The sequence below is a fragment of the Perissodus microlepis genome, chromosome 18 (assembly GCF_051167445.1).
Source record: "Perissodus microlepis isolate ML-2025 ecotype Zambia chromosome 18, ASM5116744v1, whole genome shotgun sequence".
Taxonomy (NCBI): Eukaryota; Metazoa; Chordata; class Actinopteri; order Cichliformes; family Cichlidae; genus Perissodus; species Perissodus microlepis.
Window position 1 is genome coordinate 979,036 of NC_140478.1, and position 18,959 is coordinate 997,994.

General features: G+C 40.7%; 1 protein-coding gene across 2 annotated transcripts in view; it reads left to right on the forward strand.

The window, feature by feature from the left end:
• The first annotated feature begins 991 nt into the window (after window positions 1-991).
• The window catches only part of LOC146366441 (cadherin-6-like), a 55,171-nt gene continuing 37,203 nt past the window's right edge, over window positions 992-18,959 (forward strand). The window contains exons 1-2 of one of the 2 annotated variants that reach the window (XM_084911810.1): window positions 992-1,259; window positions 7,768-8,107. In XM_084911810.1, coding sequence (XP_084767936.1) covers window positions 7,886-8,107 — 222 coding nt within the window. In that variant the 5' untranslated portion in view covers window positions 992-1,259; window positions 7,768-7,885. The remainder of the gene's footprint in view (window positions 1,260-7,767; window positions 8,108-18,959) is intronic. The other variant, XM_084911809.1, reaches the window with a different exon arrangement.

Below are 18,959 nucleotides of genomic sequence, written 5' to 3' on the forward strand. Positions count from 1 at the left end.
TTTGGCTTTACAGCCTTTTAAGTTCCGAGTGGTCCATGGGCCGGAGGCGCAGACGGTTGTGGATGATTTCCTCTCTCCTCCTCTCTGACACCTTTATTACTATATGCAGTATTGTCTGCTTTTTATACTTATTGGGCTACATGCTTATTATAGGCTTAAATATATATAGGCTGTACAGTACATAAGATTAAAATTTACATTTTTTATGCCACTGAAATGTTTTATTATTTGAGTTAAAGCCAATAAGAAGGTTACAGATAATGTTTACATGAAACGTGTGTATACTTACTGCATCTGATTTATTTAACCAGGCATCATTACATATGTGGAAATCTTCAGACTAATATAGATTATGCATTTCTATTTTATTATTTTTTTTGTAATTTTACCAATTTTGTTAATTACCACAGTCATACATTTTAACTTAATACTTGTAGATGTGATATAATTATAAAAACATTCATGCCATTTTCCCCATTCAACGTCTATAATTACACAAAATATCCATTAACTATTGGAAAAACCCAATTACAGAAACTTATTCTACTGTCATTTTTGTGTCATTTTACACCCAGTGTATCAATTTTATGTATGTACAGCATAAAACTAGAAGTTAACAGTTTTATCTTTTAAATAAAAATAGCTGTAAAATTATGTTAATCTTGCAACCATAATTTTTAGTCCTTTTTGTATAAAACATAAATACATTTTCCATAAAAATGTAAAAATCATGTTTATTCACAGGCACCGTTTTTTCGCGATTTTTTAATTACTTTTTATAATTTTATTTTACTTAGAAAAATTCTGTACATTTATATGAGATATTCTCTTAAATTACAGTTGTTGGGGTTTTTTTACAGTGTAGATTTGGGGCCCAATAACATCTTTTAAACCAGCAGATGTATCACAGCTCAGTAATTCTCAGTAATGCCGTCCTTCAGGCTGTCGGTGTTGGCTGTGAGTCTTCTTATTAACACAGATTTGACAGATTTGTTGTAACAATGCGGTAAACCGGGCCGTGAAATTACGGCTGGGTGAAATGCTTTTCTGCTGCTTGGTTAACTCATGTTCATGTGCACGTGAGCGTACACACGCGGGACTGTAATGACCAATCAGCAGATATTGTAAACCCTCAGTTTGCTGAGCTGATGAGTGGGGTTGGTAGAGCGAGACTCCACGCAGAGAGACGCTGCACACGCGGGGAACAGCACTCCGTTTCCGTTACAGTCACTGTCCTTCTGAACGCTCCGCACACAGCGGTAAGTGCCACCGGGTCTTTTTACAACAGGTTGAGACAACACGGACAGCTGAGGTGTTCGTGTCTATTTGAACACTTTGAGTTTGGTGTTTTTTCCACAGCAGACTGAGCGTGGACCCTTTACAAGCTGGCAGAAGATGCGTGATTTAATTTGGGCTTTAGCTGCGAGCAGCAGGCACGCGCGCGCTCCGTTTGGCTGTTTGGTAACAGTGACGATAAATTATGACCATAAACATCAGCAGCTTTTATTTCGTCTGTTTGAATAAACACCAACAAAACGCGTTTGTTTCATATATTCTCCGCTTTATTCCTGTGGACTCTGTGTCCACGCTAGACCACAGATTTCATATCTAATTTAAAAAACCTTTAAAAAAAATAATCTTGAATTGTTAGACTAATAGGATTAAACAGGTGTGGGTCACAGACCAGCTCAGTGGTAAACCCGACAGGTACAGTGAAATAAAAGAAGATGCTTCTGACATTGTTCTTTACGGTTCTGGAAGTTTGTTTAAGAATTGGTTTTCTGTTTCTTCATCTATACGATATGTTATTATCTATGTTAATGTGTGCTGAACTTTATGTTTAGTGACTGTGAACTTAGAAGTATGATATGTATATTATATATTATACCATATATAATCTCTGAAAGACTCTACAACGTTAATGATGTAGCGTTAGTCCTTGTTTCGGTCATGGTGGTTTCTCAGGGCAGAAACTCCTACACAGACTGTAGCAGAGTCTCTATCACTACTTCCTCTGATAAAGTTCGGATCTAATTACAGTAGTTGGATTATCCCGCTCACTGAATACAATATTATTCCTTTGCTAATTTGCTGTGGATGTTTGTGTTACTAACCTCTCAGATGCATCCATCAGAGCACGAATGAGTGTGGACGTTATATCAAAAGCATTTAGAAAAAGAAAGTGCTTGTATAATTGGGTGAATGAGGCAAGTTGTATAGATTAGAAAAGCACTATATAAGATCCAGTCCATCAGCACTCAGCGTTTGGACAGAAGACAATGCTAAATGTGCGTGTTTTCTCAGACTGAACATGTTGCCAGGTTTGGGTCACACAGTGGTATTTCATGATCGAGTAGATCAAAAATCCTCTTGATCAGCCCTTTTCGATATAGAGCGCATGTTTCTATGCTCACTTTTCAAGCTGATTCACTGACTCAGCGTCTTCAGTGTATTCAGTGTGAATGTGTTTGTTGTACAAGACCTCGAGAACAGTTGGCTCCAGATAACTCTGGAACAGCAGCTTCTAACACACTGCAGATCAGAACAGTTTTATTCTGACAGGTTTTCAGCTGCATCTGTCAGGACGAGAGCTGGTAAACTGTTGTTTGAAGACAACATCAGCTTTCTTCTTGGCTTGCTTGACAGCTCCTCCAATTACAGCTCTCTGGGTGTAGTATGCTGCGTTTGCAAATACTGCTGCTCATCAAAGCCAGATTAGAGAGAATAAAAAAGGATGCTGCTCTCTGTCCTTTACGGGTGTGAAAATAGGATTTGAATCAGGTACAGCTCCTAAATGAAATTCTGTGTTGTACTGTCATTTTGCACAACCTCCTGAATATAACAGCAGAATACCACAACCGTTTTGTAACAAGAAAAGCTTGTCCTCTTGACCTCTGGTTTGGCATCTTGGGGAGATGTGAGCAAGCTGTTCAGCCTACCTCTGTCATATCATGTCGTAATAATGTTAGCAACAGTTCACCGGGAAGAACCTTGAATAAACCTTCAACGATAAAAAAAAAAACAGGTTTCACTTCAGCTCTTTCTATGTTATAACCTTGCTCTTCTCTGCAGCTGGCAGAAGCAAGAGTGGCCCACGGACTGGTTGTACCTCATACTTTCTACATTGCCTTGCAACATAGCTATCAGCAGCAAACACCCTGCCTCTGCTGGACCATAAATCCCACGTTGGTACCGGGAGAGAGTTGAAATTTATGGTTTTCAGGGTTTTTATCGTTAACTCGGTTTCCCTGGGTCTTTTCCCATGTTGTAGTCGTGCGTCTTATTTTGAAAGAAATATTTATGCGTTACCATAGCGACCAGAGGGCATTAAGGGGCAGAGAGGAGGATGTTACTGTCAATGTTGTTGGTGCATTTCAGGAGGACGCTGCTAATAAAGTTACACAAATACACAGTGAATTCATGTTTATTATTATATTTACAAAATACCACAGTTTTTGTCTCAGTCGTATCATTTTATTTTGTTGTGTTTATCCGCCACACCTTAAAGGCTGGTCCGTGAAAATATTGTCTGACATTAAACCGATCTGTGGCACAAAAAAGGTTGGAGACCGCTGATTTATCTGATAACCGTAACTATAGCCCTAACTATATGCTTTAGCAAAAAGGAAAGTTTGAAGCCTAATCTTAAAAGTAGAGATAGTGTCTGTCTCCTGAATCCAAACTGGAAGCTGGTTCCACAGAAGAGGGGCCTGAAAACTGGGGCAGTGACCCCAGTACTGGGTGAGTGGCTCCAGCAGATCCCAGGAACAACATCTGAGATATCTGTCCAGAAGAGTGCAGACCTAGGAACAATACTGCGCAGGACCCTCAGGACCCGAGCTTGAAGGAGCCCCCCCCCCCCAAAAAAAAAACACCCTGCATGGTTCCATGAGGATTGGAATTCTGGGAGTTCTTCTCTAGTTTCCTCATAACCGTACCTAGTTCTGATGTTTAAATTGAATGGATGGATTAACTTATAGAAAAAAGTTCCCCTTAAAAATCTGTCAATCAAGAGTCTAAATTCAAGGTGCATATATGGTTTATTCATACTTCATACTCTCAAGGACAGTTTTGTGTGTGTGTGTGTGTGTGTGTGTGTGTGTGTGTGTGTGTGTGTGTGTGTGTGTGTGTGTGTGACCCACTGTTGTGAACCTGGTTGACGTTTGATTTGTATGGACGGTGTCATTTAAAGGTTTGACTAATATCTCGATGAAGTCTCTGTAGCAGACACTTTTCCTCTTTCCAATAAGCTCTTTATCTACCACTGTGTAAGTGAGAGAAGATTCAGTGTGTAGGGCTGTTCACGTGGCTTTGCTGGCTGTACTGCGACCTGTCCCTCCGTGTGTGTGTGTGTGTGTGTGTGTGTGTGTGTGTGTGGGGGGGGGGGTTACTCTATAAATTCGTACTGTATGTTTGTTTTGTGCTCTGTGCGTTTATTATATTTTCTCCCCCATCCCTTTTCCCCCCTGCCTGTCAGCTCAGACATAGTCATGCAACACATATAATGTTATAACTGAAATAACACAAATAGAAATGAATAAATAAACAGGTAAAAGAAACACATGAAGAAGAGGAGCCTGCAAAGAATTTATAGACTCATCCTGGAGAAGCAAACAGTCATAATTCTGATTACAAAAGCTTCCAGACAGGACAGAGAAGATCCTGTAATGTACTGCAGGTGTTACTGCAGGTCTTTTGTTGTACTAGTAATATATGCTGCCAGTTATCATCTGTAGAAAGAATTAAGCAAAAATTGTTATTGGGGAGTAACAAAAAAATTCCCGTTGGTGCTTCTCTAATTAAAAACCAAAGTGTTTATTTGAAGTCTGCTTTTAGGAGGATGTTGGCTGCTTGTTTCTGCAGTATGTGAGTAATAGTGGGCAGGAAGGCTCCACTAGCTTCTCCTCTTGTAATCTGAATGCAATTTCTTTATTATTTGTCTCCTTTTATAGCACTCACTTTCTGCACTGGCATTTGTGTATTTAAGCCCTGTGACATGATGTTTCTCCAGCACTAACCTGTCTGTTTCAAAGCTCCTCTGGATGAAAGAGGAAGCACATGAGAGTCTGGAAACGTTCCAGTGTAACTGTTACTTTGATCATCACACACAGTTAAGCTGCTATTCACTAACAGTTACTTTAATCACTTAGATGCAGGCTTCTTCATCATCTCTTGATTTGGAATATCCAGATTGAGATGAGATTATGTGTGGTAAACTGTGAATTTGTAACTTTTCTCTTTTAGTCAAGAAGCAATGAAGATATTAGAAGAAGAATAAAGTCATAGATGGTTGTTGGTTAGTTTGACTTCGATGTTTGCACATGCGCCGTACCCTTCGGTGACTGATACACACTCCTACATACACTAGAATAGTTAGACAATGGGTAAATCCATTTGAGCGGTAAAACCTGAGAGCTCCAGGTTTCTTCACTGTGTAATAATGGCTGATGTCCAGTCAGAATCAATGAGTCTGTGTGTGTTCTCCACCAGGCTCAATTCAGGCTTATTCATATAGTAGCAACCTAATAGGACAAATGGAGGCTGCATTAGGCAGAGGACGTTAGAGAGAGGGCAACAGTGACCAGGACATTTAAAAGTTAATGACTTAATGCTGAATTTGTTCAGTTCAGCGGTGTCGTCTCAAAGCATTTTCAGTGTGCAGGAAAGGAAAACATTTTTACCTGACACGACTCTGTTGGCTTCCAAACACTGATTACTGTATCAACACTGATAACTAGTCTTGCTTGTCAGGGCTGCACTCTAGTGCTGAACACAAGAACTGATGTGGTTACATTATCATTCAAATTAAGCTCTGCAAGGCCAACGCACAACACCAGTGATTCATTGATTAGTCCGATGGTGATCGGTCTGATGGGGCCTGATAAATGATAAAAGCACGTTTCCTTTCAGTGGACTATTTGCTGTGTAAGCGTTCCTTCTAGATCCTTCAACATGAGTGTCATGGTCCTGAGTCTGAGGACTCGGTGTTTTGTGTTTCTTTATATTCTTCTATATTCTTGTTTATTCTGCCTGTGTTCCCTCTGTCTGTCCATGGTGTCACTGTGTCTGCTCGTGAGTCTGCCTGCCAAGTTCAGTGTCCGTTCTGGTTCTCTGTGTCTGTTAGTTTCCTGTTTTATTCTGAAAGTTCATGTCTCATGTCAATGTGTTCAGTTTTACCTTTCTCCTGTCTCGTTAGCCTAATTTCTCCCAGCTGTGTCTCCCTCCTGTTGCCCATTTCCTAATTACTCCCCTGTGTATTTAAGCCCTGTGTTTTCCTGTGCTCCCTGTCGCGTTGTAACCGCAACTTGCTGTGTGTTCATAATTTCCAGTCCTCCTGCACCTCAGTTTAGAGTTTTGTTTGCTTTTGTGAGTTTTATTTTATGTTGAAGTTTTGTTCCAGCAATAAAGCTGCATTTTCAGTTGAAACTAGTGATAGGCAGATGAAGCTTCATGAAGCACTGAAGCTTTTCATCCAATTGGTTCCCCCCAGCGCAAAGCTTCTTGAAGCTTCATTTGCTCTAGTAGGACACCTACTGGACGTAAAAATATTAGTTGGCATGAATTTGAAGAGTGTGGCCTTTTGCACACAGCCTGTAAATGTCAACAACAAAAGGAGTGTGTGAAACATGTATATTGTAGTGATGGCAGTATACTTGTATATTTATACTGGCAGTATGGAAAATGATTATTTGGAAATGCTTAAAATGGAAATGATCATTTACTGTGAGGTGTGGTTGGGGTGTGGACAGTGGTTGTGCTTTTGTAACGTTGAGGTATGGACAGCTACACACTGAGGCCTCAGTCCTGCCTGTTCACATTTTATTCTGTAAAAACTAAATTTTCACTGCTTTTATGACCTTTTAGTGGGGAGAACATAGCTAGGATTTAATGATTTAACAAATCTTTTAAATCCTTTGTCCTCCACAATGCTAAATGGCTGGTTAAAGTGTTGTGCAAAGGTCTTGAGCCACCTCTCATTTTAAAATCTTTTTATTGGAAAATGGGAAAGAGGTGTAGTGATTTATGGAAATGTGCAAACACACATAGAAACACAGTACACAAGACAAATCAGAGTTTCTCCAGTTCTACTGAACTCAGCACAGCCTTAACTATGAAGAGGTCAGAGGTCCAAAGTAATATTATAATTAGAGTCCTCATATATCATCCACTATATACATGTTTTCAGTACAATGGCAGAAAGAAACAGAACTTTAAATATGTATGTATGCAGCATTATTATTGTTTTGATGTTCAGATCAGTCTGTCAGAGGTCAAATGTAAGGATAGGTTATACGGCTTTTTGTCAATTTAAACCAATAATTAGACCTGAGCATCCTGTTTACAGACAGAAGTTATTTTCAGATGAAGCACTAATTTCACACTTCTTAGTGTTGTCACTGCACAGATCACCTGCTGGGAGTGAAAGCTTGGAAAGAAAAAAACAATGTGTGACTAAAAACTGTGTTTTTGCTATAACTAAGGCTTATGGGTGTACAGTCATTGAGCAGAGTACCGTGTGACCTCAGCATTTTCACTGCATAGTGAATGAGAGTGCAGTGCATGCTGGAATAACAGGAAGTCTGCTTTCACGCCTATGTTTGAAAATGTTAGCTGCAGACAGCGTTTGTTTCTGTTGTTTCTGCTCGTGTAACAAAATCCTGCACTCCCACATCAGGCCGTAAAGTGCCAAGAAGTTGATGAACTGCCCTCAGGATGAATGTTATTAAATGCAGAATTGACATTTTTTTGTATTTACTTATTTTACAGATCCTTTCCACTGTCAGTCAAAACTGGAAGGACTATGAGAGATAGACCCATCTGCCAGTTTGGAGTGAGCCAGCTGGGAAGATAGAACATTTGTGACTTCTACATCTCCATCACAAAGATGAGGAATATTATCCTGGGCATTGTTTGTCTCTGTATTTGCCTGACCCTTGATGATGCACTGGCTTTAAATGGACGGAGGACACACACAGCAGATGGAGAGGGAATAGAAGCAGCCATCAGAGGAGAGAAGTTGCTGAAACGAGTGAGGCGAGGCTGGATGTGGAACCAGTTTTTCCTGCAGGAGGAGTATACAGGCTCTGACTACCAGTATATTGGCAAGGTAAGATCTGTGCTTCCGTTAAGGTACACTCAGGATGACATATTCCCAAATGAAATGAAATTCTCTTAATTAGCAGAAAGCATAATGATTTACCACAGCTGATCACAGCACAGTATCAGGGATACTGTACAAACTGTGTTGTTTCTTATTGTTGTTCTGGGTTCTCAATAATAATAATAATGGATTGGATTTATATAGCGCTTTTCAAGGCACCCAAAGCGCTTTACAATGCCACTATTCATTCACTCTCGCATTCACACACTGGTGGAGGCAAGCTACGGTTGTAGCCACAGCTGCCCTGGGGCAGACTGACAGAAGCGAGGCTGCCATATTGCGCCATCGGCCCCTCTGGCCAACACCAGTAGGCGGTAGGGTAAAGTGTCTTGCCCAAGGACACAACGACCAGGACAGAGAGCCCGGGGATCGAACCGGCGACCTTCCGGTTACAGATACGCTTCCCAACCCCCTGAGCCACGGTCGCCCCAATAATGACACTGTTACTTGAAGAGAAGGTATTTTATCGAACTGTAGTTCACGTGTCACCTCGCCTCTGTCAGTGCGCCCCAGGGCAGCTGTGGCTACAGTGTAGCTGCCATCACCAGTGTGTGAATGTGTGAATGACTGAATGTAGTGTAAAGCGCTTTGGGGTCCATAGGGACAAAGTAAAGCGCTATACAAATACAGGCCATTTACATGTAAACAAACTTCCGCCATCACAGTCTGCTCAGAGGTAACTCCCTCTAGCTCTCTAGCTCCCCCTATAGTCTGAGTGTATTAACAACATAAAACTTGGATTTGCTGTTATCATTACGTCTTCCTTTTTTTAAAACAATAAAATTAAATAACATAGCTACTTTCACAAACCTAAACAGCCTCTTTTTTTTCTTACTTGTTAAACCAGGATTTGTCAATTTAATGTTAACAGCACAACTAGTTTTCAACAATCATGGTCAGTTCAACACTAGTAACCAAGCATAGTGCAACTTGCATAGATACTATGACATCATCTTCCAAACAACATGTCAACACATTACATCTGTTCGATCATAGGTGGCTTCACTTGTCTTACAGATCTTCTCAGTGTTTGTTCTTGTGTATGTGTAGGTGTTTCAGGTGATAGTGTCTCATGTGTGTGTTGGGGTTGTTCAGCAGCCTCCAACCTCTGCTCCACTACTACTGGTCCCTTAAGAAGATCTTGGCGATTTCTTCTGAGCATAGCTCCATCTTCTGTCTGAATGATGTATGATTATGGTTGATCTTCCTTTAGAACAGTCGCTTTCTGTGCCCATGTGTTGTTTTTGTCTTTGAATCTCACTTGATCCCCAGCATGCAGTTCAGGTAAGTTCTTAGTTCCTCTGTCATAATAGAACTTCTGCTTTGCTTTCTGTTGCTCCTTGAACTTCTTCACGCTGTTTCCCTCCTTTGTTTTAAGCAGATTATCCTGAATGGGCAGGTTTGATCTCAGGCGTCGTCCCATAAGAAGCTGTGCTGGTGACATACCACACTCAAGTGGCGTTGTGTGGTATACTAGCAGGCTTTTGTCTGTGAACACTTCACTTGACACACCGTGTCGTGCAAATATGGCTTTCATAGAGGTGATTACAGCCTCTGCTGTTGTCGTTTGCAGTCTACATACTTCTGGATACAAAGAGTAGCAGTCTGTGACCACAATATAGTCCTTTCCTCCAGACACAAAGAGGTCAGCCCCCACTTTCTGATATGGTCGGTCTGGCACTGGGTGTGTCGTTTTAATGGCTCGGCAGGATTGCTTGCTTGATATGTCAGACATGTTCAACAGTTCGACACTTCATTTGTCACATCCTGATTAATCCTTGTCCAGTACATCACCTCACGTGCTCTCCTTTTACATTTTTCCATGCCTAGATGCCCTGCGTGTATCTTTTTGAGTATCTCTCCTCGCAGGCTCTTTGGGACGACAATTTTACTTCCCTTGAACACCACATCATGCACTACAGACAGTTCTGCTCTGCAGTTCCAATACTCTTGAATAACAGGTGAGCAGTTTTGCTTACAGCTGGGCCATCCATCTATGATGGTTTTGCGCAGTGCTTGTAACGTTCCATCTTTGCTTGTCTCCATTCTTATGAGCTCCATCTTCCCTTCTGCAACAGGAAGTACACTTGCGACCATGCTCACATATGCTCTTGCATCATCCATCTTGGTGTTTGCCGGCTCATTTGGATCAGCAGCTCTGGGTAATGTGTCAGCTGTGTACATCAGCTTACCAGGGGTGTACATCACGTTAAGCGTGTAACATTGCAGCCGGATCATCATTCTTTGGATTCTCAGCGGACACTCATTTAGTGGTTTTTGGAACAAGGCTATCAGTGGCTTGTGGTCAGTTTCAACACTGATGGCCTGCCCGGACACAAACTGGTGAAATCTCTCACAGGCGTATGTTATGCTGAGCAGTTCTTTTTCAATCTGTGCATATCTTGTCTCTGCGTCTGTCATGGATCGCGATGCATATGCAACAGGCTGCCACTCATCATACTTCTGCAGAAGAGCAGCTCCAAGCCCACTCTGTGATGCATCTGATGAGATCTTAATAGGTCTCATTGGATCATAAAACTTCAGAACTGGTTCCTTTGTAAGCAGATCTTTCAAGTCACGCCATGCTTTCTCATGTTCATGATTCCACTCCCATTCGATTCTCTTTTCATTTAGCTGTCTCAGTGGTGCCATTTTTTCTGAGAGATTGGGTATGAATTTTCCCATGTAGTTTATCATGCCATTAAATCTCTGCACATCTTTCTTGCATTGCGGCCTCAGCATGTTTTCAATTGCAGACACCTTTTGAGGATCTGGTCTGATGCCTTCACTGCTCAGAATATCTCCAACAAATGTCAGTTCCTGCGCCCCAAGCTGACATTTCTCTTTGTTCAGCTTCAGATTGGCTTTTCTGGTTGCTTCAAGAACATTTCTCAGTCTCATGTCACGTTCAGCTTTTGTGCTACCCCACACAATGATGTCATCCATCGACGTGTCAACTCCTTCTAGGTGCTCATAGATCATGTGTATTGTCTTGTGATACACCTCAGGTGCTGAAGCAATGCCAAACGGCAGTCGCCGGAATCTGTAGCTGCCAAATGGGCTGTTGAACGTGCACAGTTTTGAACTTGCTTCGTCCAGCTTCAGTTGCCAAAATCCTGATGAAGCGTCTACTTTGCTAAAGTACTTCGCTTTTGCAAACTGTGACATTATTTCTTCTCTTGTAGGTAGTTTGAAATGTTCTCTCTTTATTGCTCTATTCAGATCTGTAGGATCCATGCAAACTCTGAGCTTTCCAGTCTTTTTCTCCATAATAACAAGAGAACTCACCCACTCATTTGGTTCATCAATCTTTTCAATCACTTCCAGGTTTTCCATCCTGTCCAACTCGGCTGTCAGTGGCTTTTGTAGAGCAAATGGTACTTTGCTGGTGACTGGTGTTACACTTTCATCGACTCTGATTGTGTGTTCTCCAGCAAGGCAACCAAGTCCCTGAAATAGGTCACCATATTCCTTCATCAACTCATTATAGTCCATGTCATCGTCAGTTTCCACAACGAGCACTCTTTTCACTAGGTTCAGACTCTCACAGGCATGTAACCCTAGTATAGGCTGCACAGTCTTCGGCACCAAAATGAATGTGAGTGTGTGCTCCTTGTCTTTGTGTGTCACTTTAACCATGCATTTTCCTTTCACAGGTATTTCTGCACCTGAGTATCCACTCACTTTCACCTTCGTTGCATGTATTTTAGGTCTAGGTCTGATTTTCTTGAACTCTGCTTCTGATATGACATTCACTTGAGCTCCAGTATCCAGCTTGACTTTCATGAGTGTGTCATTCACCTTGAGTGTCATTATCCAGTCCTTTTCACCTGTCTTATTGTCTGCCACTGCAGCTACATAGAGTTCCTCTGTGTCTTCTTCATCCACAGTATGGACTGTACTTTGTTTCGGGGTTAGAGCTTTGCAGCACCTAGCATTATGGTTATTTTTGTTACAGTTATCTCTTCCCATATGCTGGACATTTTTAGGAGGATGTTGCATTCTGCAGCGACCACAAGTCTTTTCCTTTCTGTCCCTGTTTGCTGGCTTTAATTGCATTTTTATTTCAGCAGCAGCACTCTCCTTATATGGAACGCCAGGACTGCCATAATGAATTAATTAAATACACCATTAAATAATTATTTAAATGTGTCATTAATTAATTAATGTGTCAATAATTAATAATTACATGTGTCGTAAATATTTATGTAATTAATTTTTTCCAATTTTAATTAATTATTGCCACATTTAATTAATTATTTAATGGTGTATTTAATTAATTCATTATGGCAGTCCTGGCGTTCCATATCCTTATTGACTCTGTGTGTGTCCTTATTCACAGCATCCACTCTGCAGCTGTCACTAAGCAGTTCTGTAGCTTGTGCCCTCACTGTTTCAGCTGCTCTGCACAGTGTTAATGCTTTTTCCAGGTCAAGATTTTCCTCTCTCAGTAGCCTCTCTCTCAGACCGTTGTCTGGAATCCCGCACACAAGCCTGTCTTTTATCAAAGAGTCTGTCAGTCCTCCAAATTCACATGTTTTACTCCTGTTCTGCAGCTCTGTGACATACTGATCTATTGTCTCCCCTGTCTTCTGTACACATGTGAAGAATCTGTGCCTCTCAATTGTCACATTTCGAGCAGATCCGTCAGTACTGCTATATTTTAGTCCGCTACTTTTCTTCAAGTCCATCTTCTGACACCATGTCTTGTTTCTTTATGTTGTTGTGGGTTCTCAATAATGACACCGTTACTTGAAGAGAAGGTATTTTATCGAACTGCAGTTCACATATAAACAAACTTTCGCCATCACAGTCCGCTCAGAGGTAACTCACTCTAGCTCTCTAGCTCCCCCTATAGTCTGGGTGTATTAACAACATAAAACCTGATACTAAGCAAATATGGATTTGCTGTTATCATTACACCAACAGCTTTCATTTAAAATGTACTCACAGACTGACCATTATTGGGCTCAGTTTCCAACTACATGGAATCTGTGCAAGGAATATTTCAAATCAGCATTGTAAGTTTTAGTGAAGAGGAAATTCATTTTGCATGGGTAAAACGCGCATGTGCAGTGCCTTTGTTTTCATACGCACATGGAAGGAAAAAGTATGGTGGCAACGCAGAATGAGAAGGGCGAAAGCGGATCGTTGAGTCAAACGAATGAACCAGAACTGGTTTGTAAAAATGCTGCAGCTTCACTGGTGTGGAACTGGTTTAGCTTTCGTCCGTCAGATACACAACAAAGCACTATTTTTGGTAGCGCATGCTAGCGGGCCGTCGTTATTACCGTGTTGTTTGGAAAATACAGCACACTTAAAGTCAGTCCTTTGATTTTTCTGAAAGTCGACAGAGCCCCTTATAATCCCGTGTGCCTTATGTATGAACTCTGGTTGTGTTTACTGACCTCGAAACGATTTTATGTACACGGCACTCGAAAAATTCAAAAAGTCAAATGTTTTAGTACGACTTTGCTAAGCTACGAAGCCGCACCGCTTGATAGATTGTCGGAGCATTACGGCTACTGTAGGCAGGAGCCTCGCGGAGTGATACGTACTGTGCTTCAACATAATATTACCGTATTGTGTGTGTATGACCTCTTTTTTAGTTTTGTGGATATTATACATGGTTATGCTGAGGATATGTCGGCCAGTTTCCACTGGAAATGCCTTTTGGTTAAACTGTCAGCAAGGAATTTGCACTGTTAAATTTTTATATAACTTTAATGCACATAAAAAACAGCTGCTTGTTTAAGAGAAAATACATTGATGGGTTTTTTGCACTAATAAAGTTGTGCAGTTGTAAAGTATTTTGTCTAGTGTCAATTATATTGTCAGTTATATCGTTATCGCAAATTTTCAAATGTATATTGTGATAAATATTTTTGGTCATATCGCCCTGCTCTACTTTACAATACTTTATATGTTGACATGCAAAGTCAAAGTAAACTTTATTGTCATCTCTGCTATATCCAGTGCAGCATACAGAGAGATGAGACCACGAGGCTTCAGTTACATTAGTGCAAAAAAAGCTAATAAATAATAATAATAATAATAATAATAATAATAATAATAATAATAATAATAATAATAATAATAATTATTATTATAAAATAATAAAAAGGAGAAAAAAATAAATAAATGCTTAAGTCTTAGGGGATCAAGAGAAGTTGCAATTAGAATTTACAATTTACAGTTTGGAGTGGTTTAAAGTGACCAGCTTGTAAACCCGGAGTAGAAAAATTGTCCATAGAGCAGTTTCAGATCATCAAACAAATTGAAATATTAAACAAAGATAACACGAGTAAACACAAAATAACGTGTGCAAAAGTGATTACCCCCTAAGCCTAAAACTGGTTGGGCCACCCTTAGCAGCAACAACACCAGTCAAGCCTTTGTAATAAATGGCAAAGAGTCTTTTACTGTGGAGGAATTTTGGCCCACTCATCTTTGCAGAACTGTTGTAATTCGGCCACATTCGAGGGTTTTCAAGCACAAACCGCCTTTTTAAGGTCATGCCAAAGCATCTCAATCGGATTCATGTCAGGACACTAACTAGGCTGCTCCAAAGTCTTCATTTTGTTTTTCTTAAGCCACTCAGAGGACTTGCATGTGTGTTTTGGATCATTGTCCTGGTGCAGATCCCAATTGTGCTTCAGGTTGAGGTCATGAACAGATGGCTGTACATTCTCCTTCAGGGTGTCTTGGTAGACAGCAGAATCCATGGTTTCATTTACCACAGCAAGTCTTCAGGTCTTGGGGCAGCCCCAGACCATCACACTACCATCACCATACTTTACTGTTGGTATGATGTTCCTTTTCTGAAATGCTGTGTTACTTTCACACCACATGTAATGGGACACACACCCTTCAAAAAAGTAAAACTTTTGTCTAATCAGTCCACAGACTGACGTTTCCAGACAGAGAGCTCTCAGTTACTTTGTTTCTAATTTGTTCCTGAGTTTTCTTGGATTGCAGCGGAATGTCTGAGCATGTGATTTGTTGACCATTGTATCTCTTTGTTGACAATACATACCACACTTGTAAGAGTCATAGTTATAAGCAGGGGTGCACATAAGTGGTCCGCAGGTGCGCATTCGCTGTCAAAATAAACGACGCGCACCAGATAAGAAGTTGCAACGCGCGTTTGCGTCCATATAAAAGGCACTGCTGTTTTTGTCTGCTAGAGTGGGATTTTCACAGCATATTCTGCACCACATCTCTGTGTGTTCATCATTAGTTTGAAGCCAGCTCACCTCCTGTAACCACTTTTCCGAGAATACGCGCTTCTTTTGCAGTTCGGACTCCTGCTGACATTTCTTTGGAGGTGGAGGTTTTGAGTCTTCATCAAGCCGACTCTGGTCCCCAGGCCTAATGTTCGACACCATCTCTTCATTTAAAAGTAGCCTCAGTGACACTGTGCTTGGAAAATGGACCACAGCACTTTCACAGTTCACTTAGCGTGTACATAGACAGTAGGATTATATGGGGATTTGCCATCTAACTGGCTGCTCTGTTTAACAAATACAACTTGTAGGCCTTTCAGTGAGGGTAACTCACAGTGCATGATGACAGTTGGAGCTTTGCTGTTTGATCAGTAGCTCGTAGCCTGCAGGTATTGTGGTGCTCTGTATGAAGCCTGCTGCTGTCTGACAGCACAAAACCAAAATACGTTTGGAAATAAACAAGAGTTTGCCAAGACCTCAGTCTTGGCAAACGAGCAAGGACCAAGGCAGCGTCAGTAGACTTTTACGCCCCGCTGTGGTGCCGCCTTCACTGCAGGTGGCCTGCTGGGTGCTTTGGATATGGTTCAAATACAGATGAACAGGGAGGAGGGTAAAACAGCCAAAATATGGTTATGCAGAAATTCATGTTTTGTATCTCTGATGTCAAAGAGTGCTGACATTTAACTATTTATTTATTTATTTATTTATTTATGTATGTATGTATTTAATTATTTATTTTTATATGAAGTTACACAGTAGTGGATTTACCTACAGATGTACTCTGATGATGTTTTTCATCATCCTGGTCCATGTAAAACAGCCAACAGCACTTGGCTGCCTTCATCCTATTCTAATCCAGTTCCATGTCCGGAAGCCAAATCCCAATATTCCCCCACTATTCGAACACCTGGCGCTTTGTACTTGTGAGTGCTCCATTCATCCAGAGACATCCATGAACCCAAACATATAATTAAGAGAGACATTCAATAGAGAAAGCCAGGCACTGTTAGAAATAACAGTAAGCAGAAAATGTTTTGTGACATCTAATGAATATGGTAGCATCATCACAGCGACGATGATTGTGAAGAAACATGAAAGACTGCAGCATCTTTCATGTCTGTGGGACACCACAGAGTCCATAACACATACTCTGCTCTGGAAATGTGCTGTGCTGAAATGTCTGCAGACTTTATCGGCTTGTGAAAGTATGGCGGTGTTGCAGCCCTGCAGACTGACAGATGGAATCAGACTGAACACTGCTGGACAGAAAAGGTAGCAAGGATCAAAAGGAGAGAGGGAACGACTGGAGGACATACAGCGAGGAAAGAACAGAAGGAACTGAGGAGATGTATATTGTGTGGTGTGAAGAGTGAACAATTAAGGGCAGGAGGACAGGTAGAACAAAAGAACCAAGGCAAAGAAACAAGAGAAAAAAAGGTGAGGAGCAGCACAAACAACACAGGCAGAGAGTGAAGGGGTGATACACTGTAACCTGATTCAAGGAAGAAAAGTTAGGGCAGCAAAAGTTGCAGGTTAAGGTATCAAATGGGTTTCATTTGACTCAAACTCAAACAGCACATGTCCAGTTCCATTCAGGTTCATTCTTTTGTCGCTAAAACTGCAGTTTAATTCGCTGATTTCAATTTTTTTTTTATCATTTTAAGTGAAATAAATCTGACCAATATTTTATATATGTGTGTGTATATATGTATGTGTGTGTGTGTGTGTGTGTGTGTGTGTATATAATGGCCTTTACTTGCTTTGTTTACTTTCACCATGACTCTATGGACTCTGCGTGTGATTTATTTTAATACTTCAAAAAATGTGTGCTGTGAAAGGGACCCACCAAATGCAAATCTGTACAACCTAATACTACAGTATTTATGTATTCATTAGTTATAAGTGGAAAAAACTTTAGGTGCTGAGACCAAGTAGGAGAGAATTAACACATCATTAGTATTAACTCAGTTTTAATGAGTGATCGTGCAAACAGCTCTCATGGATCAGACTACGACTTTTTAAAAAATGTATTCAAGAGATAATTAACAACTGATGACTGTTTTATACATTTTTAATATTGTTTCTTGTGCAATCAAAGCAACATCATCATCATCATCATCACATCCCAAAAGGTTGAATCTGTTCATCTGGATGTTGATCAGTGGTCATGACAATTTGATGATCAAACGACCTGACAGCCCACTGTTCATTCAGTGGGCTGGTTACATTCACTGTGCAAATGTAGTTTAACATAGTCTGTAAAAAGGATTGCAAAGATGTCTTAACAGTAGTTTTACTAATAATGTGTGAATTACATGATTTTTCCAGTAAATTGACCCTCATTGCATTTTTTTAAACTCTCCTTCCATGTTCTGACAGGGGCACTCCAAAAAATGTCCCTACCTTTGGATAAAAAATAATAATATCACTGCTCAACTCTGGTAGATTGCTACAGTAATTTTAGGAGCAAAAACCCACCTTTTACAGACAAGAGAGTCCAGAGGCTCCAGGCATCACAGCCCTGTCTCTCTTCCACAGCATAGTGATGTGATCGATACTGAAACATCGATTCCTCCGATACCAGTCATTTATGTTCTAGAATCGATTCTCATATTAAAATATTGATATTTTAGTAATTTAGGGTAGATTTGTAGTTTATCATTAACAGGAACACAGTGGAAAGAAACTATATCATTCTGATTGTCTACATTGGAAGGAACTACTTCCTCTTACGTCTTTCATAGTCATGTGTGAAACACGGCTGTATAAATGTGTGGCAGCCCCTGGTGTGCGCACTCGCAACAATAGCTGAGCGTAAACTGAGTCATGTGTGGACGTATTTTACCTCCACAAACAGCAAAGACGTGGTTTGCGAAACATGTGGCAAGACAGTGAGGTGTTGTGGCAACACCACTAACCTCATCAAGCACGTTAGAGTAAATCATATCACAGAATATGACGAGCGTATGTTGAGACGAACTGAAGAGGAGGAGAGGTGCTGCTAGGGCGAGACAGACGTCTCTCAGGGAGTCCTTTAGTGCTGCAGGCAGGCAACGTGTTCAAATAGCACATAACTTCAGTTTTTATTTCTATATGATAATTCTGCATTGTCAAGCAATAAGAACAAGTAATCTGATGTCCTATAAGCATTATGAAGCTATATTATTATTACAATTACATAATACAATTATATATTGTATTATGAAATACAATGAAACATTAAGTTTTTGTACAAAGTATCAGTATCGGATCAGTATCGTTGATACCACCCTGAATTTTACTTGGTATCGGATCGGAAAGGAAATCAGTGGTATCGCACATCACTAGAACAGCATGTCTTCATCCCGTCTTCCTTCTCTCTCCCCAACCAATCACAGCAGATGGCCCCGCCACTTCCTGAGCCTGGTTCTGCCAGAGGTTTCTTCCTGTTAAAAGGGAGTTTTTCCTTCCCACTGTTGCCAACGTGCTTGCTCATAGGGGGTCATATGATTGTTGGGTTTTTCTCTGTATGTATTATTGTAGGGTCTACCTGTCATGACTGGCGTGGCAGGCTGGGTGAAGGTGAAGTGAAG